The sequence below is a fragment of the Trichoderma asperellum genome, chromosome 1 (assembly GCF_020647865.1).
Source record: "Trichoderma asperellum chromosome 1, complete sequence".
NCBI lineage: Eukaryota > Fungi > Ascomycota > Sordariomycetes > Hypocreales > Hypocreaceae > Trichoderma > Trichoderma asperellum.
The window spans coordinates 102,377-128,099 of NC_089415.1; the positions used below are offsets into that span (position 1 = coordinate 102,377).

Below are 25,723 nucleotides of genomic sequence, written 5' to 3' on the forward strand. Positions count from 1 at the left end.
CCTATAAAGGATTCGTAGTTACAGAGGACCAGGTTGTAACAATAATTTTATTTATAATTAACTTACCTGTTTTTTTATCTACTAGTGCTTTTTCTAGTAGTAAAATATAAAAAATAACTGTTTTTAATCTTATATTATTAGGTAGGTTTAACTTATAGTTAACTTCTTTAATCTTTTTTAAAATTTTAAATAGCTTAAGTTTTTTAAAATTTAATTTATTACTTAGCTAGTTTATTTTAATATTTAGTAATTTTTTATTATATAAATACTATAGTAAATAGGCTATATCCCCCTAAACAGTCTCTACAGCCACCTCTAGCTTGCCTCCAATTATGGCGTTCTGCCCACGACGCATCAACTCTAGCATCCTTACTGCTTCAGAGGCATACTTACATTTAGAGCGTATCTTCGGCCCGTATTTATAAAACAGAAACGGGATAGGCACGCACCCAAGCGCCAGGAACGCAGGAATAAAGCTCGCCCATTAATCTCCGAGATTTACATACATTTAGGTGGTAAACAGTAGAAATGCAGTGCCGAAAAAGGATCAAAGCATCAATCCAGCCGCCAGCACAGAAGCAGTATATATAGTATCTGTACATTGGTGAGCATATGCATTATTCCCAGGCATCACTAAGTAAGGGTTAAAACTTACAGCAGTCAATCAGATAGCTGATCTGCGAGATAAAGTTTAGGACAAGTCCACACGAGAATAGCAAGGCGCCGATAACCGGTGCGATCCAGTGCACCGAAGGATACGTCATCCACGCAAATAAGAACAGACCAATTAGAAGAACAATAAAGCCAACCATAGCCGTGCTCAGTCTGGCTTCTGGTTCAATTATGGCCCCCTTTGCTTCCATTGCCTCGCACAGATAAACGTAGCGTTTATTATCCACACCCGACAATGCCGTAGCAAGACAGACACCAATAGTGACCCCGATAAACGGAAGTCCGGCGAGACCTTCGCTCTAGCCTTAGGTACCTTAGAAGACGGTGGGAATTGCAGCAAAAAACATATATAGTGTGCCATAGATGATAGACATATACAGCGACATCAGCAAGATAATGGGTTTGCGAAATAGAAGAACCCAGGGACGCGATAGCGCGATTAAAAGCTCCTGTGTAAGTGTCTTGGGTGGCTCTCCTGCATCAAGCCGGGATACATAGACGCTTCCCGTCAACTTAGAGAGGGCCTTCGCTCGAGATCGCAAGATAAATGGCGCATATATTTCAGGAGTGGCTATTGTAGTAGCAATCCAGACTACACCGGCCATAATAAAGATTAAACCGAGAACCCAGCGCCAGCCCTTGTTTTCGTCTAGGAAACCACCAACAATAGGCCCTATATATATATATATATATAAACCAAGAATCAGCAGGTATTCAACAGAAGGCAACACTGCAGTAGAGAACAAGGGCAAGGGCATTATCTACCACCTACTAAATGCAGGCCTAAGAAAAGGAGCCGTAATAAATGCTCCTATTGCCGCTCCGCGCTGCTCCTTAGTCAACATGTCAGTAATAACGCCTCCGCCATTAGTCATTAATAATAAACCAAACGCACACCCAAAGAAGTAAAAAAGTAGCAAGGACTGAATGTTAGGGGATACTGGCGCCGCCACGCTGAATGCCGTAAAGGCCATAAATGAAATTATATAGATAGGCCTACGCCCGTACAACTCGGACAGTGGCCCCCAGATCAGCGGTCCCAGGGCGAACCCTAATACATAGAGCGCCAAGCCCAGTGTGGCCACCTCTTTAGACACGCTAAAGTGTTTTTTAATATCAAAGATGCTGCTGGCGTATATAGAACTAGTAAAGGTCACCACCAACGCGGACATGGCCTGGAGGACAGTGATAGTCTACTTTTGCGCCATGGGCATATTTAAGGGATCCTGGGAGTCGTTCTGGAGGTAATCAATTACATAAGGGTCATCAGCCGTACCCTTGCCGGAGTATTTATGGATGCAGACATCCTCGTTGAGGCGCGTATTGAAGAAGTAAGATAGGATCCCGGATCTGCTTTGAGGGGAGTCCTTGACTCGCTGGGTGTTGTCGGAGGAGGAGATAGAAGGCTTAGGAGCAGCCGCCATGATGAGAACGACAAGAGGAACAAGAATGCCAGTGTTGAGGTCTAAGATGCTGACGGAGATTAAATCATGAACTTCTATATATTGCTATTGGAATTTATATATAAACTAAATTATAAAGCTTGAATTTGGCGCTTTAATACTATAAAAGCCTGCGGCAGTTATCTGCAGAATTATAACTTTATGCTACTTGACTTCGGAAGTTTGGATTCGGAGTTTTAGCGATATTAAAGCCCGCGGCAACTTTTTACGGTATTATAGCCCGTTTCCGATGAGTCCCCGCAAAGTGGGGTAATGCTCCTGAAATAAGACAGGCAAATACAACTACCGTATTACCTTACTTCTTTCAACTATAAATCGAGGTTCTAGATGATTTAATTCCCTTACACCTTCGACAATAATTCCCTTGCTATTTAGACAATTATTTATTATATAACCCTTGCAACTTTGACAATAAAGCATAGAGTTTAGTCCTTTAATTTTTTTATTTTTATGTACTTTATTATTGAAAAAAGCAAAGTAATACAGTAATAGAATACACCTTATACTAAAAGGTAAGGTACTGTACTTTCTAAAGTTAAGCTAATAAATGTTTGTAAGATTGGATTAGATGGCACCATCTCGTCTGTTACATTACGTTACATTTCCTAGGAATAGAAATGTCTAACAAAAGCAACCGTCTGGCCTTCTTGTGACAAACGATCGGGTAAGAGAAACTGCTTAAATCACCAGAAATAATATACAATAGAAGAGGATAATAAGATTAAGAGAGTGGCAAATTCATCTAATGTTACCTATGAAACACCTGTATTCAGGAATCATTAACTGCCCCGCTTCTGGAAATACCGAGGATCATATTCATAAACCATATCAACCTTTTGTAGTTCAGTCTATGCATGTGGTGTAATTTACACCGTGAAATAACAAGGAAGAACAGCCACCAGTCTTGTAACCACATAAACCCAGCTACTATAGAGCGTTACCGAGGAAAGAGAATACCCAACGTAATTTCAATCTAATTATATCAAGCTCTACCAAGTACCCGCGATTCTTTGCTACTTTATTGAGCAAAGTATCCTCTCCCAAGAGTCCTCAGTTATTAAGATGATGACCAGTTATGCTTTAAAAGGCGTCACCGCATTAGAAGTGTCTAATTTCTCTCCCGTTCCTTGGTCTTCTATCGTCGTGCATTATGGAAAGAGGGTTAACATTTTAAGCCGGGTAGACTATCAACTTATATCTAAGCCCCACTCTATTTCTTACATTAAAGCATAATGTATTTATAAAAACATCTCACTGCCGGCCATTAATAAAAATACTCTGCTAGATCTTGTTCAATATCTAGCTTTTGCTAGAGTGTACTTTATCTTTCATATATATAAGAACTATTAGAATCCTATCCTAATCTGCAGGATATTGTAAATTAACAAAAGAAAACAAATAATAAAAGGAAGAAAAGGAGGGAAGAATAAGAACCTCCTATATGCACTTTCTTGCCTCGGGCCTAGGTTAAAGGACTTAATTAAACACTTTGAATCAATACTAGAATTAAATGTTTGGTATAACACTTGATATAATGCTCGGGGATCCTTGTTAAAGGCAGTTCGGTAGGGGTTACAGTAAGTCCCAATGTGGGCCAGAATGCTGTTGTTGTTGGCTTCGAAATTGACACCGTTTATTATATAAAGGAAGGCATTGAGTTTATCTAACAGGAGCCGGTAGGCTAGATAAGGGAGGCAGCTGTCTCGACGATCAATTCAGCGAAATTCACCAGCTTGTCTGTAAACCGGGGAAAGTGGTGGCCGCCACGATGCGTCATCTTCTTGGATGTCGCGGGATTAAAAAGCTCAGAGACTGAGTCGTTGACAAAGAAGTATTCGTCTTTGGCACCTCGCACGTAGACGGACGGCACGGTCAGCTTGTCTGGGACATCTTGGGGTCGATACTTGAGTAGGAGCTTGACTGGAAAGGGGCCCTTGTCTTGCACCCTTTTGCTCTTGAGCACCTGGTAGTCATACACGGCGCGTTTATCCTGCTTCCAGTCGATGTCTTTCTTGCCAAACGAGGCGTCGAGTTCGCCAGGATGATAAGTTGCCTGTAGTTGGCCATTTTCCGTCTTGTCCCATGTGATTGAACCGGAATCGAGACGATATGGGAGAAAGGTCGAATTGTAGATGACCATTTTGAAAGGCCAGTCGTGAGTACCGGTACTCACTTTCTGGTGTTCTAATAGTAGCAGGGTGGCCATGGAAGCGCCTTGGGAGAAGCCCCATAGCCCATTAAAGGGTCCTTCGGATTCGATAAAAGAGACAAGACGGTCTAAGGCATTCTGTATATCCTCAGAAAACGGATAATTCCACTAACAGGAGTTTAGCAAAGGGACTTGGTCTAAGTTGGCTATGGATCGGGGGGTTAGTTTTAGTCTGAAGAAGGAATATAATGAGCGTTTGGAGACGGATTACGTAGTACTAGCTTAGATAGCTCCATTCCTGCCTTAAAGTACTCGTATTCCCAGTTGCTGGGGAGATGCTCTGTAATTTCTTCCATTATCTCTTTGAGGACATCGGCACTTTGAGCGTAGCCGTGGAGGCAAAGGAACTGCATCTTGGCGGGATTACATTGGATATTGGTATTGAGAATAGGCCCTTTAGTGGTTGCGTGCCGTTATTAATAACAAAGTGAAATTCAAGGTCGGGGTGGCGCTGAAATTGCAGGTTTTCATCAGGAATTATAACCTCCTGATCAGGGTTGCTGTTACGACCTGAAACCATAAGATATGTACTCCGGATATACTATAGACCGATGGGCTAATTAGGGAAAGGATTACAGCTCTAAGAGTAAGCCATCCTAGATAGATTACTATTATAAGAGTAAGCTACTATAAGAGGATTATAATTAGGATTGTAAGCCTTATAGAATAACTTACTATATAAGACCGTTTATTATACTTATTAAATATAGCTTAAATAATTAGTTATTAATATAGTATTTATATAATAACTAAAATTAAACTTTTATTTAAAGTTATTAGCTATATAACTAAAACTACTTATAAAATCCCTTGTATCTTTCTGCTAATATAAATCTAATGTTAAAGGTTTATTCTTTAAGAACTAGCTACTTTATATTAAGTATAGGATTAAAATATTATATATTAATAACTTTTATTTAAAAAAATACTTTAGATCTTTTAGGTAATTAAACTATTATATTTTAAAACAGTATTAAAAGTTAACTTACTTTAGAAAAGACTTTTTTTTTTATTTAAAATAATAATAGAAATATTACTATAAAAGGGACCTTTAATTAAAAAAATATAGACAGCAATAAAGCCACTAAGTTAATAAAAAATATATATAAATTAAATAAAATTCTTATAGATAAACTTAATAATAAAAAGTTTATTAAAAAGAATATAAAGGCATTTATTAAATAATAACCTCTACCTATATTTAATAGTAAAATTAGTAAACTTTACTTTTTTTAAACTTAGCTTAAAGCCTACTTTAAAGATTTTAAAACTACTTTTAATATAGAATATAAAAAAACTTCCTTTATAGCCTTTTATTTTAAAAAAACTGCTTTTAAATAATTTTACTTAATATAAGACGCCTACCTTAATAACCTAAATAAACCTCTACTAACTTAAGTTAAAGAAGTTTTTAATAGTTTTAAATAATTTAAAAAAGAACTTGCTAAAGTATTTAAAAATATTGGAGAAATCTATATAGCTAAAAATAAATTTATAAACATTTACTAAAAAGGAAAATGTTTTAATTATGCTATAAAATTTAAAGACTTAGCTTTTAAAGTTAAATAAAAATAACCTGCTTTTATTAAGCAATTCTATAATAAATTTAAAAAAAGCATTAAGAAAAAGGTTTATAATAAAAATTAAATTAAGTATAATTTTATTTTTTTTATAAAAGAATATATTAAAGCTAATAATTTACTTTATAAACTTAATATAAGAAACTAAGGCTTTAGCAAGGAATAGTTAAACTAAAGTAAAAAATAATAAAAATTAATTGCTAAAGATAATAGTAGTATAGCTAGACCTATAGACTTTAATATAATATAAAAGAAAAAAAAAGAATTTAAATATTATAATTATAGAAAGCTAAACTATATAGCCAAGAACTATAAATCCTTAAAAAAGGAATAATTTATAATTCTTAAGCTAAAAGCAATATATATTATAAATAAAGGCAATAAAACTATTTATTTATTAAAATAAGCAAGATCTTTTAAAAATAATAATGACTATAACTTTTATAAATTTACATTTAAACTCTTAGATGTATTTAAAATACTAAATAAAAAAACTAATAATAAAATCCTTAATTAATAACCTATCCCTTAATTTAATTTTATAAACTTAATAAACTTAATTAAAGGCATTGCCTTAGAAAATAATAAAGATAATAAATAATATAATTATAGATATTACTTTAAAAAAACCTAAAATATTATATAATAATATAAAAATTTTATTTTTAAAATTATAATACTTAACTTATTCTAATGTAATATTATAGATAAAGCATATGCAGATATAAAATATTCTCTAATAGTATTATATACTTATTTAAATAATCTATAAAAGCAAACCTTAAAAACCTAGTATATTATTAAGGCTATTACCATTAATTAAGCACTTACCTAAGGCCTTAATTATAAAAAAGTAATTAAAGAGTATAACTACATTAACCCAGTATATCTACTATATTATTAAATTAATTAAATTAATTATATTACTTATAAATATATAAAGCATTTTAAATAAAAGGCTAAAAAAAATGTTTTTTTAATATATATTCTTTAGTATATAATTTTAAAACCCTATAATAATTTATACTGCCTTATATAAAAAGCCACCTAATAATATTAATCCTTTAAAACAGTTATCTTAAAACCCCTTAAATATTTAAATAAAATAAGCCTTTTTAAATATACTAACTAATCCTATAAAGTATATAAATTAAGGAAATTATAGAATTAGCATAAGTAAAAAAAGATTAAAAGAGTAAAGCTAAATTGCTAATAAAAAGAATTTAAAAACTATAATAAAATAAAATATTTATAATATATAAATAAAAAAATTAAAAACTAGTATTATTTAAAAAACTACTAAAGTCCTTTATAAAAGGGCAGTAAAAGAACTTATAATATTTAAATATTATTAATTTAAAATATAATAGTAAAGAAGAAGAAAAGTACTTTAATAAAAGAATTATTTTAATAATATTATTAAATAGAAATTTACTTAATGTTTTAATAAATAGTGGGTTAAGAAATAACTATATATCTGCTATAACTACAATATACCTGCAGTTATTAATATATAAAAAAAAAAAACTATATTAACTTTTTTATACTAAAGAATAAATCTTTAAGTATAATAAAAAATAAATAAAGTAATAGATTAATCCCCTGCTACTATAAATTAATAACTATATTATAAATATAATATATAATATAGCTAATATTTTAAAATATAACTTTATTTTAGGAATACCCTGGTTATATAAATATAAACTTAATATAAAATAGAAAATAAGCTAAATCTATTGGCGTAATAATAGAAGTACTTTAATTAAAATTAATATAGAAATATTAAAAGAGGAATTAAGTTATTAAAAGCCTAAGGTTTTCCTTAGCCCTTTAGATATTTTTTTTTAGTATTATTAAAAAAGGGAGAAAGTAAAATAAGTTTATATATAAAGGCATATTGCTATTTTATGCTAAAAACTAATAAAACTTAATAAAGAATTATATAAGTTAAAAATAAAGGAACTTACTTTTAAAGAATAATTAACATTAATTTTAAAATAATATTAAAAATATTAAAAACTTTTTAATAATTAATTAAAAAAAGGGTTATTACTATATTTAAAATAGAATTATAAAATAGTATTAAAAAAAGGAAAATTACTAAAGTTTTATAAAATATATAACTTAAGTAAAAGAGAATTAAAAATATTTAAAAAATAAATTAAAATATAATTATAAAAAAAATATATTTATATATTAAAATTACTTATTAAATATTCTATTATTTTTATTTTAAAGAAAAATAATAAACTTTAATTAATTATTAATTATTGTAAATTAAATTAAATTATAGTTAAAGATAAAACCCCCTTGCTATTAATTTTATAAATTAAAAATAAATTATATAAAAAGAAATAGTTTATAATTTTTAACTTTATAAAAGCTTATAAGCTTATATAAATAAAAGAAAGAAATAAATAGAAGACAGCGTTTACTATAAGATATAAGCTATATAAATATATAGTTATACTATAAAGGCTTATTAATATACTTACATTCTTTTAGAAGAGAATAAACTATATATTAAAACTATACTTAAATAACTTTATAATAGCTTATATTAATAATATTTTTATCTTCTTAAAGACCCTTAAAGAATATAAAAAATATATCTATCTTATACTATAAAAACTTAAAAAAGTAAAACTTTTTATTAATTTTAAAAAATATATTTTTTATTTTTAATAAATAGAATTTTTTAAATATATTATTGCTCTAGAAAAAATCTATATAAACCTTAAGAAAGTTACTATAATTAAAGAATGGCTAATGCCTATAATGCTTAAAGAAGTATAAGTATTTTTTAAACTTGCTAATTATTATTAAAAATTTATTAAAGACTTTATATAAAAAGCTACTTTATTAATAAATATAATAAAAAAAGGTATTTTTTTTAAGTAAGGGGAAGAATAGTAAAAAGCCCTTAAGGAACTTAAAACAGCAATAATATTAAAACCTATCCTTGCTATATTTAACCTAAAAAAACCTATTATAATTAAAATAAATATATTAATATTTATAATAGAAAAAGTATTAAGTTAACCTAGAAAAAACAGTAAACTATAACTTATTATATTTTTTTTATATAAACTCTATAGACTAATAATATAATATACTATATATAATAGAGAAATATTAATTATTATTAAAGTACTTAAGGAATAAAGATATTACTATTATAAAAGCAAGCATAAGGTTATTATTTTTATAGACTATAAAAATTTTACTTACTTTATTACTATATAAGAATTATTAAGCTAATAAATTAAATACTTTAAATTCTTTTTATAATTTAACTTTAAACTTATTTATTATAAAGGATTAAAAAATAAATAAGCTAATGCATTAAGTAAAAGAGTTAATTATAAATAAGAAATACTTAAATATATAGCGTAAGTACTATAATTTAATAATAATAAAAATATTAAATAAGTATAAATTTATATAATATTTAAAGTTTTAGAAAGCAACCTTATGCTTAAAGAAATTAAAAAATTTATTAAAAATTAAAAAAATAAATAATATTTAAAAAATATTACTATAAATTTAAAATACCTTAAATAATATAGGAAAATTTAAGTATTTAAAGAACTATAAAAAGAAGTAGTTAAATATATTTATAAATATCTGCTGTATAAATATAAAGGTATAATAAAAATATATAATTAAGTTTTAATATACTATAATATTAAAAAACTTAAAGAATATATAAAGTATATTATATTATATTATAATATATACTAATAAATAAAAAATAAAAGATATAAGCCTTATGGAAAACTATAACCATTACCTATTATAGAATAACCTTAAGAATTAATTACTTTTAACTACATTACTAACCTACCTTTATTAAAAGAACTATTTATAGGTATATAATATAATAGCATTTTTATAGTAGTCTGCTAACTTATAAAGCAAGCTTACTTTTTACTGCATAAAAAATTATACTTATTAAAAAACCTTGCTTATACTTATATAAAAATAATTACTGCTAATTATAGATTACTTAAAGAAATTATCTTAGATTAAAGATAAACATTTACCTTTAAATTTTAATAAAAACTTATAGCTAAACTAAAAATAAACTATAAACTTAGCACTATATATTATCTTTAAATAAATAAATAAACTAAATGTATAAATTAAATTATTAAAGCTTACTTATAAGCCTATATTAATTTTATATAAAATAATTAAGTTAAAAAACTACCAGTAACTTAACTATACTATAATAGTATACTATTAAAATCTATAAAACTAATGCTTTTTTTTATAAATTATAAATTTATGCTAAAAGCATTTAAATTACTATAAAATAGACTTAATTTAAAGAAAGCATAATTATAAGCTAAATTAATAATTAATATATATAAAGAAATATATATATAACTTAAGTTTATTAACAAGTATATAAAAAAATATATAAATAAAAATAGAATTGCAGGATTAATTCTTTAAAAGAGAAATATAGTCTATCTGCTATAATACTTATAAGGCTATAAACTATTAAACATTAAGATAAATAAACTAAATAATAAACTTAATGTTAAAAAAATAAAACCTTATAAAATTTTAAAATAAATTAAAGAAGTTAACTATAAGCTAGCTTTATTAAATATAATAAAAATATAAAATTTAGTTTTTTATATATTATAACTTAAAAAAGTATAAATTAATAAAGAAACTAAAAGGCCTATTTTAAATAAAATTATTATAAAAACTTAAGAAAAAAAATATAAAATTAAAAATATTATTATTATATACTAAAACCTTAAAACTTAAAATATTAAATACTTTATTAAATAAAAAAGATATTTAAAACTTAAAAACTTATAAAAGTCTATTAAATACTTTAGCTTTTAAAAGCTAATAAAGAAGTTTCTTTAAACTATAAGACTAAAGGACTTAAATTAATAAACTTAAGCCTAATGTTTAAAGAAGGCTAGTTAATATTATTAAAAACCCTTAATTATTAAAGATTATTTACTACTTTATTCTCTTTATTTAATTCCTGTATTTTATAATAAACTAACTCCTTGCTATACTTTTTTATTTAACTCTTAGTGTAATAAATATAAGATAATTAATTTATAGCCTTAGATAGCTTTAACTATAACTTAAAAAGTTAAGCCTAAAGAGATTCTAGGGCTTTGCCTGCTGCCTTTTCTTTAGCCTTTAATTTTTTATATTAATTTAATATTTTTATTATTAAAAGAAAAAGTTAATTATTATATAATAAAAGAAAAATATTTATTTATAAAAAAATATAATTAATATATTATTATAAAAATAATTATGCTTTATATATTTATAATAATAAAAAGAATCTTTAATTATATAATAAAAAACCTTCCTTTAGAAATAATATATATATAGTATATTTAAATTAAATCTATTAAATAAAATATATAATATAAAAATATTATATTTATAGGTTTTATAAAAAATAGACTTAAATACTTTATTAGTTATAATAGTATTTTTAAAAAAGTAAGTTTATAAAATTATAAATATAAGAAAGGCAATATACTTATAAATTATATACTACTGTATATATAGCCTTAAGGATAAGATTAATAAAGAAGGGGCATTATATTATAACCTAAAACTATAAAATATATACTCTAGATATACTATAGACTAATGGGCTAATTAAAGAAAGGATTATAGCTTTAAGAGTAAGCTATTTTAAATAAATTACTATTATAAGAGTAAGCTATTATAAAAGGATTATAATTAAGATTATAAGCTTTATAAAATAACTTACTATATAAGACTATTTATTATGCTTATTAAATATAGCTTAAATAGTTAGTTATTAATATAGCATTTATATAATAATTAAAATTAAACTTTTATTTAAAGTTATTAGCTATATAACTAAGACTGCTTATAAAATCTCTTATATCTCTCTGCTAATATAAACCTAATGTTAGAGGTTTATCCCTTAGGAACTAGCTACCCTATACTAGGTATAGGATCAGAATGTTACAGTTGCTATATTAGTTAGTAGTTTTTGGACTTAGATATAGTAACATCTAAAGTTTTGGTTTTAATTAGCTTATTAAGCAATTTAAACTAGTTAAATATAACTTAGTATTAATAAATATAGAAATTTATTATAATTGATAAATATTTCTAAAACTATAACTTTAATTATATTTAATTTGTTTTAATATTAAATTATATTAAATATTAAAATTAATATAATATTAATTTATAATTATTTATAAGTTATTAGTTTATTAATTTAATATTAAATTTTTAATTTTTAATTTCAATTATATTTAAATATAAATAGGCTATTTAAGATTAAGCAGGGTTTTATTTTATTTTATTATATTAACACAAAAGCTTAACTATTGCATTAACAATGTATTATTTTTATCTAGTCTTGCAATCCTGCTTCTTATAACTGTTCGGTGTAAGCTCCTGAAACCCTCCGATGCTGGATGGAAATGGATGCGTCTAAATTATACAATTCCTTTCTCTTTTCCCATCTCCTGCATCCGTATATGACTTTTGGGATCTAGCTCTGAAGTTCTAGATGCCTTTGCCTGAAACTTTCCGTACCTTTCGGAAGCTAGACCAAAAACGCATGGCTTAGATTTCCGATGGCGTTTGACTAGCTGGCGAAATAGATTACTAAGACCTATTAATGATGAAATATCGATAGTATTGCTCTTTAGAAGTGCGACAGATATTACCTTGTGGTATTGCATAATTGTAAGGACCGACACCACGGTGAACTTACAAGATGATTAACATACAATAACGTGAACACTATGTTTTAAATTCGTGGCGGAAGAGAAAAGTTAAAGATATGGTTTGTAGTTAGAACTTGACTCCTCTAGTAGATTAGCAGTGTTGACTAATAAAAAGCAGTTTTGGAAATAAGGCAAAATGGCTAACTACCTGCACCTGAAAATAAATTTACACACTGGATTCCAGGTCAGAAGGTCTATGTCCAGCGTTCATTTATCCTCGATTCCGGTGTGGAGATGCATAATGTCCCCGTGGCATATATAACATGGGATAAAGAGCGATGGCCTGTACACCTTCGCCGATCAGGAGGAGCTGGCCCGGTCGATACCCTGCGCCACACTGCAGGAGATCATGAGTGAGGACGGCCACGATGCCTTTCTATTCGAATCTCGTTAGATAAATGACATTTTGAAAGGTTTTTGGTACGATTATCTCCGGGATATAATAAAGCTTAATATAGAGGCTGGATGGCGCTAGGCTCTGACTAACAGGACTGCTGCCAATGACAAGCAAATAGACTTATATTTTCAAATATGAATATGTTGATATAAAAATTGATACTAATAACATTTTTATCAATTTCTTTCCATTTTGGATGCTATTAATTTTATATCTTGTTCTTTATGATCTTGCCTTGGGTAAAAAGACTTCAAGCGTGGCTAATTTCGTTCATTATGTAAGGTTTCGAGGCCTAATTCTATATAACAAAGCACCGCTTAACCAATATAAGATAGAGACTAGAGACCTATACCACACCCACTGGTGTGTCTTATGGGTAAAAATATTGCTGGCATATCCGTATAATATTACCACTCTGTGCATTATTTCTCTTAAGGAGCCAGGGCCCTCTCGAGAGCGAAGACTTACTACTGAAGCTATTTGCACTAGTATTTTAGAATTCTTGACACTCATAACTACGCTGTAGATATAGCGGTATATTTTACAGCGTTCAAGGAGCCATTCAAGAGTAATGTATATTTAAAAATTGCGATATTGGTCTTTGACCTCTCTTTTATACTAATTAAGCGGTGTCTTTTAATACCGGATAGGCATTTCTTATTGAGCCTATTTAACAGATACCAGAATCACTCATTACTGATTTTCAGCGCCGTTTTACTAAAGCTGCTACCGGTAAACATGGATAAGAATGCCTTCTCTGCCTGCCTGATCCCCTCAAATATGGTGTATTGTGACTTGATCTTGCCCTCTGCAATCAATCTTGGCATTGTCATCGAGAAGCTGATAACGTGTTGGAAAATGTCCTTATCATGGAACATGAATCCTTGAATCTTGATGCGGCGACGGAAGATCTCGGACGTGTTGGTGATACCATACCGCTCCTCGGGAGGTTTGTTATATTGGGAAGCCTGTGAAAGAACATTAGCCAAAATCCAGACATGCAAGTGGCCTACAGATCATTTTCTTCGTGGAAAACAATTGCACGTACCGTGCCACAGCTGATGATTCGCCCAAAGAATTTCATGTTCTTAATTGCTGCCTGCAAGTGGTCCCCTCCAATTATCTCATATACCACGTCTAATCCGTCCGGCGCCAACCGCTTCAGCGCCGCATCGACAGACTCCTTTCGGTAGTTAAAACCGACGTCGGCGCCCAGCTCGTCGACCACCCATTTTAGCTTCTCGTCCGAGCTCACGCTCGCAATCACCTTCATCCCCTTCATCTTAGCCAGCTGCACCACAACTTCGCCAACCGAGCTTGATGCTGCACTGACCCAAATGGTCTCGCCTGGGCGGGGCTTGACGTGGCCGTAGAATGAGAGCCATGCGGTCATACCCGCCAAACCCAGCGTGCCGATGAAGTGCTTGAGGTCCAGATTGTAGTGGTTGGTCACCTTTCGCACGACATTCGCGGCATATACCTTGAAGTTGAGGTAATCGAGATCCAAGACGGCATACTCCGAGATGGGTAGCATACCGGCGATCAAGCAGCCGTCTTCCCAGTCGGGGTTGTCTGTACGGATGACCTTACCAATAGAGAAGTTGGAGACCGGTTCTCCTTTCTTGTAAGGTGGAATATAGCTTACGTTGCCGACTCCACGCATGCGGTCTCGCTGGTGGGGATCCATCCCGACAACTAGAAGCTTGACGACCACGCCACCAGGGGGTGCTACAAGCTGCACAGGCCGGTTCTTAAAGGTGGTGGTTACGCCCGGTTCCAGCAGTGCGGTAGGCGGGTTTTAATACACCCATGTCATCTTTTGAACGGTTTCCGCTATGTCAGATAGATGTGGGCCGATATCTGTATGCGAATAAATGGGAAATGGCCTTAGAGAGGGGGATGAAAATGGAGAGTAATGATAGGAAGAGGAGACCACTTTAGTTAATTTACGTTGCATCTTTAAGTCTTGAGGTATAATTTAAATAGTAAATGTTAATGGCGTTACATATACTAATAAGAATATTAAGTACTCTAGCGCATGGTAAAGTCCAAAACGCATCTGCAAGATAAATCCACTGACTAAGTTTTCAGAGGCTTTTGGATGTATCTGAGTCAGAGGGTTCCGAGCTGACAAATACATCTCTCGCATTAGAGGTAGTATAGCAGGAATGTAACTTTCAGGATTTTGGACCAAATTACAGCGTAAGAGAACTCTAGGCATATTATTCATGCTTTAAAAGTTGAGCAAGCGTCTTGGGAATGCCTACCTTAACAGAGATACTAATAGCTATAACTCAGCTAGGTAGGCCTTAATAGGTACCTGTAAGTTACCTTGTTATTTTGAGAGGGTTAATATTGATTTCACTCCAATGAGGCGACCGCAATATTGACGAACACTCACTATCAAGTTATAAGTGCCAGAGAAGCTCTATGAATCTGTCTTCGGACCTCTAAACCCCATACATTACTGTAGCACGCCTGAATAAGCTTAAAATAATGCTACATGGCGGGCTTGGTATTTAAACTTTAACCCTAATGGTCTATTTAGTTCGTTTATATAGCTAATATTTACCCCTATAGATTGCTATAGCATGAGGATATTATACTTTGTTAACAGGGCAAAGTGTTATTTTGTTTTAGTGCAATTGTTTCTGTCTTTATATCTTTTATATAGTTCTGCAAGAGTGATCTTTAGTTATAGTGTGTAGTTTTATTATTTTACTATAAAAATAAATAAAAAAACTCTTTACTGTCTATAAACCTCTTGGAATGCCTGTGTGAAATTGGCAATAATATTATTAATATGCTTGATGCCCACGGATATATGGATTAAATCCTCCGTTACCCCTAAGGTCTTTTTCTCTTCTGCCGATAATTGCTTGTGTGTTGTAGACCATGGGTGAATGGCCAGACTCTTGGCGTCACCCACGTTCGCTACATTAAACACTAGTTTTAGGTTATTTACTATCCTGCTTCTTTAGTCCGCACCCCCTTTGACGCCGACACTTAGCATCTCTTTAAAGCTACGGTTTAGGTACTTCTTGGCTATGTTGTGGCTGGGGTGTTTGTTTAAACCGGGCCATAGGATCCAGCTAATATACTCTGGGTGGGCCTGGAAGTATGCTGCCAGCTGGGCTGCATTTTGCGCGTGACGCTCGGCTTGCAGTGCCAGTGTCTTAAGGCTAATTAGCAACTGGTGTGCGGCATAGGGGCTCAGGCAGGAGCCCACGTCGCGGAGCATCTCTATGCGGGCACGCATAATAAACGTGGCTGGACTAAAGCTAGCGGTATAACTAAGGCCGTGGTACACCGGTGATAGCTCGACCATTTTTAGAAATTTGGCACTATTCTTGGCCTAATTGAAACGTCCTAAATTAATGATTACACCGGCAATTGTAGTTCCGTGGCCGCCGATCCACTTGGTAGCGGAGTGGACGACAATGTCCGCACCATGCTTAATGGGTTAAATAAAGTAGCCACCGGCACCGAGTGTATTGTCAACCTACATGTCATCAAGCGTTGTCAGTAGGAGAATTCTCCTTGTTTTCTTTATGTTTACAGTCTATTATAACATAGGTATACAGGTAGGCAACTTATAATGAGGGGAATGCCATGGTTGTGGGCAATCTTGGCAATTGCCTTAAAGTCTGGAATAAGGAGGTCTAGGTTACTAATGCTCTTGATATAAATAGCTTTTGTCTTATTGTCAATGGCCGCGGCGAAATCAGAAGGTTTCACGCTTTAAATAAACTTGGTCGTGATGTTAAAGCGAGGAAGGAGCACGGCAAGCTGACTGTATGTGCCGCCGTATAAATGCGAGCTGGCAACGATATTGTCACTAGGTCGGGTTAGACTGATCAAGGTTAGATACTGCGCGGCCTGGCCTAAAGCAATCGCTAGAGCGGCAAATCCGCCTTTAAGAGCAGTAATACGTTTCTTAAAGACATCTACAGTAGGCTGTTATTTTATATTTCAGCATCTGTTCAGAGTATTAATAATTAAGAAAGCCAAGAATCGTTTACTAATGTTAGTTAAGCGACTATAGATGTTTCCTAGCTCCCTAAGACCAAACAATCTTGCTGCCTGGGCAGAATTATTAAAAGTGAAACTCTATAGTATTAATCATTAGACTCTGGGGCTTTATAATACAAAGGGTCCCGGTTAACGAACAGATGTAGCGTAGATAGGCACCGCGGTGGATCTAGTAACAGGATCGGGTTTATATCCAGCATAAAGCTGGAGAGTTTTAAAATTCTTCCAGGGGGATGGTTCTATAATGAATTATTATTTATATATTACTGAGACCTGAGAATAGTAAGAAGAGTAAAGCTTCTAGGACATGGAAAGATAAATATAATAGCAAGTCTATTATATTTGCGGTTTTGCTATTTTTTACACGCTTGACTACCATTTGGAGACTTAATGGCTTAGCCCCGAATAGTGAGAAACCATCTGATAATAAATTAATTTTAGTGCATCCTATCCTCCCGACTTGCAATTAAGGTGGGTCGCTCAGCAGTAAAATACCTTAGTATACTGTCCGTTGGTTCCATTTTTAGTGATTAACTGTAAATTCGTCTTACATTTGTAGTGGAATAAGCTTAATAGTAATTGCCATCGATTCAGGTACCTTAAATGAATAATGTCTTCTTCAACAGTCCTCCACTTACAGGTAGATACTTTACAAATTATACATCCACCGGTAGACCCTTTTACCTTTACTTTTTCAAGTCCTTTAGCATACCTTAAGCTATATAAGCACTATATAAGCCTCAACTTTAGGACACTTTCCTCAATAGTGTATATGCTGCAAATCGACATTAAAGGCATGCTGACCATCTAGGTTTAAATTAAGTCTCTGAAGCCTAACTTTTAAAAATACTGTAAAGTAATATAATATAACTCCGTAAGAAACTGTATTTAAGTTATTGGCTTTTTATATGCCGGATCGCAAATAGTTAGTGTAGCCTATAAGCATTAATATAATCTATATAACGATCTGTTATATTGTTAAGTTAAATAGGGCAAAAGATTAGGCCAATAACCACTATTGTAGCAGTTACTGTAGCAAAACCAGCTGCCTATAAGGTAATTAACCATTTACAAGGGACCAGGCTGTAACAATCTACATTAATAATAGAGTGGTTACTGCGTCTGTAAAGTACACTGATGCGTCCGATTTGTAGCTTAATGTGGATTTGCAAGATATACATTTCCTATAGTGATTATCGTTGTTAATTAACCCAAGAATATTTATTATACTTTATAAAGCTATTTATTTTAGATATAAAGCTATATTTTATTTACTTTTTAATTTTATTTCTATTTTACAACCTTCTCGATCTGTTAAACTCAATTATAAAGCGGAACCAACCAATTAGCTATTAAAAGTGGGAACCAGTAGGTAGTAAAAGGATTAATTTAAGTAAATAATGTTTTAATATATTCTATATATTCTAAGTGTTCGGACCTTTAACTTAGCCCCGAATGGTAGGAAACCTTCCGATAACAAACTAGATTTAATGCATCCTGTAAGTGAAAACTCCTCCCTAACATAAACAAAGTCTTTAAAAGCATGCATTAAGAAGATTTTGCGACTTCCAGCGCTTCTTTATTGCCTGTCTCCAGCATATGGTTTATTCTTCTTTGGCTTTAAACCTGTGGTCTTATTGTAGTCTAAAACTGGTTTAATAATAGGAAATAGACTACAAGTAGTACCCGGAACCTCCAAGTTGTATAAGTTATAGCTTTGGCTGTCATCTTGGTTGTTGTATAATCTTTAAATTATTACAATGGGTTTAGCGCCTCTATCTCCTGCCTATGGCAAATGACTGATCCCGGTTGAGATTGATAAGATTATACAAGATAAACCCGATTAAGTGCTGTTCTACACTCCCTGCAATAACCAGCCTTTACAAGAATATAATGTAGTGACCACTAGTATATTTGCTAATGCCATTAATAGAGTGTATTGGTGGCTTTAGTCCAAAGTGAGAACGGAGCCTAAGATAATAGGCTACATTAGGCAGAGTATGTCCTGGATATGACTGAAATTTTCTTGCTTGCGGGGTCCATATTAATGCTTCTTGTGCTTTTTTTAGATGACATTAAATACCTGCTTCTGGTGGTAGCAGCTATAAAACTTAGTAATAAGGTGTGATCCCCATCCTACCACTACTGCTCTTTCTGCAACTAATGCTCGACAAGGTCCTCCTGTCCTCGCCACGAAATAGCCCTAAAGTACATCTTTCTCTAATCAAGCAGTTTGGCTGCGAGTTCTAGATTACAATACCAGGTGTCGGCAAATTCGACTTCATTAAGCCGCCCTTAATTTAAGTGCCTGAAGTGAATGAGCTTTTTGATCCTAAAGTCGTTAAGCTATATTGCTATGTAAAGGAATGGCAGGAAGGATGCAATAACACTTTGTGCCTACTTTACACCACTGGCTCGACCGGCCTGCTATGACTAATACTGATTACACTGGCAACTGCGTCTTTTGGTGATGCGCTTGTAGGATGAAGCATATCTAAGGAAAGTTGCCCACTTTAGCAGAGTGGTCTGGCACGAAAATGCTAAACGCACTACCTTTATTTTATATAAGTACCTCTACACATGCATTTACACGCCTAGAAACAGAAGAAGTCAGTGGCTAAACGTAAGGTGTTTTACATCTCTAGGCTGCTGGTCTAAATTTTAGCTTGTTCTATGTTATTTTCTTTAGATTTACAATTGTCTTTCCGCCCCCAACATTGAACTAGACTCCGCATTTATGTCACCCCTTGTTCTCATAGACATTGCTAACACGCCTCGTATCCTGGACAAACTTGCGAAACTCAAGTTTTGTAATGTCCTTAAGTGGCCCTGTCCCGGCGCCTGTGGGTAATATCATCAACCCCCATGTCCCTATCATGCAGACTATGGGTATAACGGAAGGCCTGGTCGTGCCGTCTGTGACTACGCATCCGGATGAGTGGGCGTATTACCATTTCCATCCAGATTGCGGCTACAAGATGCGACTCTATTCGGATACACTGTTTGAATTAGTGTTTGTTAAGAGAAAAGAGTTGGCAGCCACCTAGACCATCTTCCTGACATTTCCCGAGCTAGACATATATAAAACCAAAGACTTATACTCGCGCCATCTAACAATCCCTGAACTATACAAGTATGAGACTCGCAAGGATGACCTCGTCGTATTTGCAACCGGAGAAAAGTTCAACCCTGCAGCGGCTAAATTCCAGTTAGCTCACCACCCCTGGCTTTCCGCCGTCTACATTGCCGGCCAAGGTCGCTTTTAAACGGCCGCGCTGCTCAACCCGGCACAGGATTGATTGGAGGCTTCCGACCTTGAGATCATGGAAGAAGTGTGGCCAGCCATTGAGGCTATCAATAAGACTTTGCCTGCTTTTGCCCAGGTTTACTGCAACTTTGTCTGAATTGTGCGCATGCCCTTCCTGCGTACACCTAAAGGTACGGTAGCACGCTACGGAATTGATCGGCTCTATACCAAGGAGCTTGACGACATCTACAGAGACTCAGTCGGCTTAGAACCTTTATCCTCTTTGCCAGTAGCCTCCCTGCAGATCGAAGGGAGCAGCGAGGGAACTGTCCGTGCTGGTATCCGGGAAGCCATTCAGATTGTATCGCCGGGATTGGAACTCGAACAGGTCGAAGATGACGATAACCTTCTTGTACACGGCTTCGACTTACTCTAAGTAACCCGACTTTTGAGACTGCTTAGCTCTGCTTTTCCCTCCTCTCCTATCCAAATAAATCCCGGCATAATATATGCGAATGCTTCCATGGCCAGGCTAGCACATGTAGTGTGGGCGCAACTGCAGAGTAACGGTCAAGGATACTAAGAAACAGATACGGCGGATCTCCACCGCACCAAGGCCGTATCCCAAACAATTTCCAAGCATTTGCCGTCATTTGTGTTGTCCAGGGAGCCAAAGGAATACGTCATCCTTACGGGCACGACGGGGGCCATCGGCTTATATCTCCTTGATGCTCTGTGCAAGAACAATCGTGTTGCTAAAGTCTGGTGCTTGAACCGCAGCAGCATGGAGGATGCGGCCTGTAGACAGGCCGAGATATTTAAGTCGAAGGGGCTGTCCTCGAACCGGAAGAACAACGTCCGGTTTGTCCAGATGGATTTGGCATCCGAGGCTCTTGGCCTGAGCCAGGCGGACTTGAGAGAGATCCGAGACCAAGCAACGACTATAATTCGTGAGTGATATGCATTGTTCCCCCAGCATACCCTTATGAAAATGACTAAATAATGATGTTGGCAGATAATGCATGGGAAGTTAACTTTAATCTCCCTCTGTCCTCCTTTGAGACACAGCTCGTCGGGCTCCAGAGTCTGGTTTGCATCTGCACGGAGACTTAGCACAAGATTCGCTTCTTCTTTGTCTTCTCTATTAGTGGCGCCATGAATTGGCCCTCGTACATCTTGGGCCCTATACCTGAAACTAAGCTAATAAATCTAGATGCCTCCATTAACGGGTACGGCGCCTCCAAGCTTGTGGCTGAGCACCTGCTCAGTAAGGCTGCTTAATCAGGCGTACTGCGTCTCTCGGTCCTGCGCGTGGGTTAAGTTGGAGGACCTGTTGTGACTTACGGGGAAGGTAGTATATGGATGCGGAGGGATTGAGTGCCAGCGGTAAGTTGCCTTTGCTTCCTGTCTTTCCATTTTTTCCTGTTTTCTAAGCCAGCAATTTGTGCTGATCCATTAAATAGATTATAGATGCATTGGCTTACCTCGGCAAACTGCCCGTGAATCTAGGCGGTGCTACGGCCCTGGACTGGATTTCTATCGATCTGTTGGCCGAGGTCATGGGCCAGCTGATTGATTCGGATGCGAAAGCAACGGGTAGTGGCACTCAGGAAGTGGAAACCTATTATAACATTGTTAACCCCTGAACCATTGGCTGGGATTTGCTGCTGCTAACTGTACAGGATTGTCTGGAGATAGCTCTGTTGCTGAAGAAATTGTAAGTTGTTTTCTTTTCCCAGTGGCTGGATGACTTAGAGACGGCCGAGGCTGTAATTGTTCAAGAGGTGGAGAAGAAGAATGGGGCGACTCTTTTGTAGATAGCGGCAAGCCGAGCGCAGACGGGGCTCAAATTGTTGTCCTTTTTCCGGGGGATGGCGAAAACATTAGGTGATGATGCTGTTAACGCAGCTTTATCTACCCTGAACTGGGCTGTGGGCAATGGCTTGGCATGAAGCTCTGTCTTCGCCCAGCTGACACCTGTATCCCCTGCCTGGTTTAAAACTTGGCTGGATTAATGGGGCTCTTAAGTAAACGAAGTCTGCCTGATTTCAATTTTATTTAAATTGCTACTGAACGGCTCTGGTTTATGATTTTAATATAAGCTTGTTATTGCTGGTATTTTATCTATGCAAAGATTGTATGAGTAAGAATAAGACCCAGCAACATCGCCCTCTTGTATTCATGCAACTGTAAAGGCACGCATACGTAGAGCCACCGGCGCTTTTATATAATACAGCTCCTTTAATTTGCCTTACTCTCCTTGAAACCCTCCCTCTTTTTGCAGCTTCCTCCTAAAGTTGCTCAATAGTTTAAGCTTTTGAAAGACTTTCTCTTAGCGGTTAGCATTTTTAGGCTGGTGGCTTTGGTCTAGTAATACGGTGTCCAGATGGTATTCTTTACCCGCTTGTGCCTATTGTAGCTACTATGTTGCCCCTACCCTTGAGTTACTTGGCTACTTGATTGGTTTAGGTTAGCGTTAAGAATACATGCCAGGGTTGGGAGGCTGATGGTTAAGATTGTCATATACTTAATAAAGTGCTACTTGCATACCCTGCAGCTTGGCATAGCATAGATTAACCCACGTAGTTATAGAGTGATTGACAGAGTCCTGTCTCTGTCCCTGCGTCTAGTCTACGTGCTATTTGGAGGGATGTTTAGTAAATGATGGGTAAGTTTGTAGTCTTTTGGAGACTAGAGATTATCCCTGCAGGATGGTGTGTTAGAGCTGGAGCTGGGATTTTTAGAGATGAGTTAATGAGCTAGCTGGTTAGCACATACACAGCTTTAAATATTCCAGATTGTCGTGCTACACTAGTGTACTAACAACCTGATCTACGCTAACTGTTATTAGCTGTAAGTTGTCTGGCTCCAGGGGTAGGTAATCCTATATTAGGTTGTTAATGTGTGTTTTCCCAGAAGTCTTATTAGTGAATCTTTTTCATTTTCTATCTACTTATATGCTATAATTAATAATTTTATCAAAATATTACTTTTATAAAACATTTATAGCAATAGTATTTATATTACAGCTGGCTTTATAGCTGGCTCTTATAATTAATATGTTGTAGTTGGCTTATAGGGTAAGCTGTAGTAAAAGAGTAATATAAGTAAAGTCTAATATACTAAGGTATAAAAATCCCTAAATAATAGACTAATAAGAGAAAAGAATATCCTTGATACTTTAATGTATATACCCTGGTAGACTGAATAACTTACAGCTAATGAGGGTAAGCGTTGATTAGGTTATCTGTGCACTTGAAATACACCACCTAAGTCTATCTGCTGAATATATTTAATATAAAGTATCTGATATACAGCCGCATAGAGCTTACCCAGCAAAGGTTGATCGTAATCGAGCACGTTTGCTCCTGTTTAAGAGAGAGTTCTATTCTAGCACAATTAATAAAATAGCCTGATTACAGTGTAGCTTTATCTGATTAGATTAGCTTCTAGGTAAAACGCGCCTAGAGTAAGCACTACTACAGCGAATTTATCTTGGGTTTGTTAAAACCACTTTTATTTATCCTAGGCCACTGCCTTAATATAAGAGAAGTCCATGTAAATGAATTAAATAATTGATCTTTTAATCGTCAGCCTTGAAGCAATATCCGCAGTCTGCATATTAGAAGTTTAGCTATTGCAAAGAAGAACCAAATCTACAGGGAAAATATCCTCTAATATACAAGACCAGCAGATTGCCTGTATTAAAGACCTTAAGAGGGCAGGATCTGAGAAACTGTCGCAGTTTTATTAAGGTGGGATTTTCTTACTGGGGCGCGTGTGCGTGATAAAGCTAATGCTGGAGAAATATAGACTACTATAATAGCGGCGCTATGGATAAACTAACGTGCGTGATTTCTTCCCTTTTTGTTTAAAGAGTGGTTAATTATTATAGATTGTTTCTTTAAATATAATTGATTGTAGACTTAATTGGAATGAAACTGCGTTTAATAAATATCTTCTACGGCTGCGAGTCCTGCGCAATGTCGAGAACATTAACATGAGCACCATATTGTGGGGCAAGAAAGCGGCAGTACCCTTTGGCTTGGCTTCAAGTGTAATGCATTGACTTATCTATGCAGATGGTGAGATTGGTATATTAAAGGCTGCAGCTGCATGTAACGTGCCCATGGTCCTTTCTCTCCTGTCTAATGACTCCCTGGAAGATGTGGCGGCCCAAAGAACCGATGGCCCTACGCCGTACGGTATTTACATCAGCCCGCTGAATAAGCGCGAAGTCTTGAGCAACCTACTCATCTGAGCCAAAGGTAGGCCCTATACTTTAAGTACATAGTTATAACTTATAGTAAACTGTTGTTGACAACTTGGTGTTCAGCTGCTGGATATAACGCTGTTATCTTGACCGTGGACGCTCCCATGTATGGCCGACGTCTGGCGGATGAGCGCAACAATTGGAGCATTATTCCACCAGGCGCGACTTTCCTAAACGTCGCCGCACAACATGTGAAACCAAGTGAAATTTCCGTCAGTATGTATTATGTAACATCCTCGCACTTATTTAAAGTAACTTTCTTATGGATTAATTTTAGGTGCCTCTGAAACCTGGGAAGAATTTATTCCTTGGGTTCGAAGCTAGATAGATCTCAAGCTCTGGGTGAAGGGAGGTTAGTTCTACTGTAAAAAGTACATTGGACCCCGCTATTTATACTGTTTTATATACTGACTGAATTATTTTCCGGCTGCAGTCACCTCTAAAGAGGATGTTGAGAATGCCATTAAATATGGGGTGGATGGTATTATTATCTCTAACAACGGTGGTCGGCAACTAGACACTACACCTGCTACTATTGACATCCTTTGAAAAGTTGCGCCAATCGCCAAGGGCAGGATCCCTCTAGCTTTAGATGGTGGCGTCTACCGGGGCTCGGACATTTTCAAGGCCATCGCCCTTGGAGCGGACTTTATTTTTGGGGGAAGAATTGCTATCTGTGGCTTAGCGGTAAGACCATTTATTCCCCTATTTCAAGCAGAAAAGATATAGTTCGTTTCTTATTAATATCGTGTTCTTGATCTAATTTGCTGTTAGTATAATGGTTCTGCTGGCGTAGGCCTTGGCCTGGATATCATTATTAAAGAGTTTAAAAGCTGTATGGGGCTGACAGGATGTACTAAGGTATTAGACATTGGTCCTTACCATCTGTTTATTTTATAAAGTAATAGACTCCTTGGAAGTGTGTATTAGATATATTTAACGAAAGAGTACAAGCATTGTCTTTTATTAGATAAAAGGAGATCAATTAGACTTAAGCTATCTAGCTATGAGCATTCTTATATTGAATATCCTTTTTACTGCCCAAATTGATTATAATTGAGAAAATAATAATAAATA

At 34.2% G+C, this 25,723-nt stretch overlaps 5 protein-coding genes across 5 annotated transcripts; 2 read left to right on the forward strand and 3 right to left on the reverse strand.

The window, feature by feature from the left end:
• Positions 1-1,865: 1,865 nt before the first annotated feature.
• On the reverse strand, positions 1,866-2,096 carry TrAFT101_000014 (uncharacterized protein; the record flags this gene model as incomplete). Its single annotated transcript, XM_066125882.1, has 1 exon — positions 1,866-2,096. One exon carries the CDS (start codon positions 2,094-2,096, stop codon positions 1,866-1,868), a length of 231 nt encoding a protein of 76 aa, XP_065981979.1.
• Positions 2,097-3,816: 1,720 nt separating this feature from the next.
• TrAFT101_000015 (uncharacterized protein) lies at positions 3,817-4,697 on the reverse strand (the record flags this gene model as incomplete). Its single annotated transcript, XM_066125883.1, has 2 exons — positions 3,817-4,452; positions 4,563-4,697. The coding sequence occupies 2 exons, from the start codon at positions 4,695-4,697 to the stop codon at positions 3,817-3,819; spliced, it is 771 nt and encodes a 256-aa protein (XP_065981980.1).
• Positions 4,698-13,780: 9,083 nt separating this feature from the next.
• On the reverse strand, positions 13,781-14,781 carry FUB6_1 (Dehydrogenase fub6; the record flags this gene model as incomplete). The annotated part of the gene is made up of 2 exons (XM_024903044.2): positions 13,781-14,062; positions 14,143-14,781. 2 exons carry the CDS (start codon positions 14,779-14,781, stop codon positions 13,781-13,783), a joined length of 921 nt encoding a protein of 306 aa, XP_024765606.2.
• A 5,758-nt stretch (positions 14,782-20,539) lies between these two features.
• Positions 20,540-22,019, forward strand: TrAFT101_000017 (uncharacterized protein; the record flags this gene model as incomplete). The annotated part of the gene is made up of 4 exons (XM_066125884.1): positions 20,540-20,785; positions 20,990-21,323; positions 21,587-21,640; positions 21,844-22,019. The coding sequence occupies 4 exons, from the start codon at positions 20,540-20,542 to the stop codon at positions 22,017-22,019; spliced, it is 810 nt and encodes a 269-aa protein (XP_065981981.1).
• A 2,483-nt stretch (positions 22,020-24,502) lies between these two features.
• Positions 24,503-25,195, forward strand: TrAFT101_000018 (uncharacterized protein; the record flags this gene model as incomplete). Its single annotated transcript, XM_066125885.1, has 3 exons — positions 24,503-24,578; positions 24,710-24,862; positions 25,080-25,195. 3 exons carry the CDS (start codon positions 24,503-24,505, stop codon positions 25,193-25,195), a joined length of 345 nt encoding a protein of 114 aa, XP_065981982.1.
• Positions 25,196-25,723: the final 528 nt, after the last annotated feature.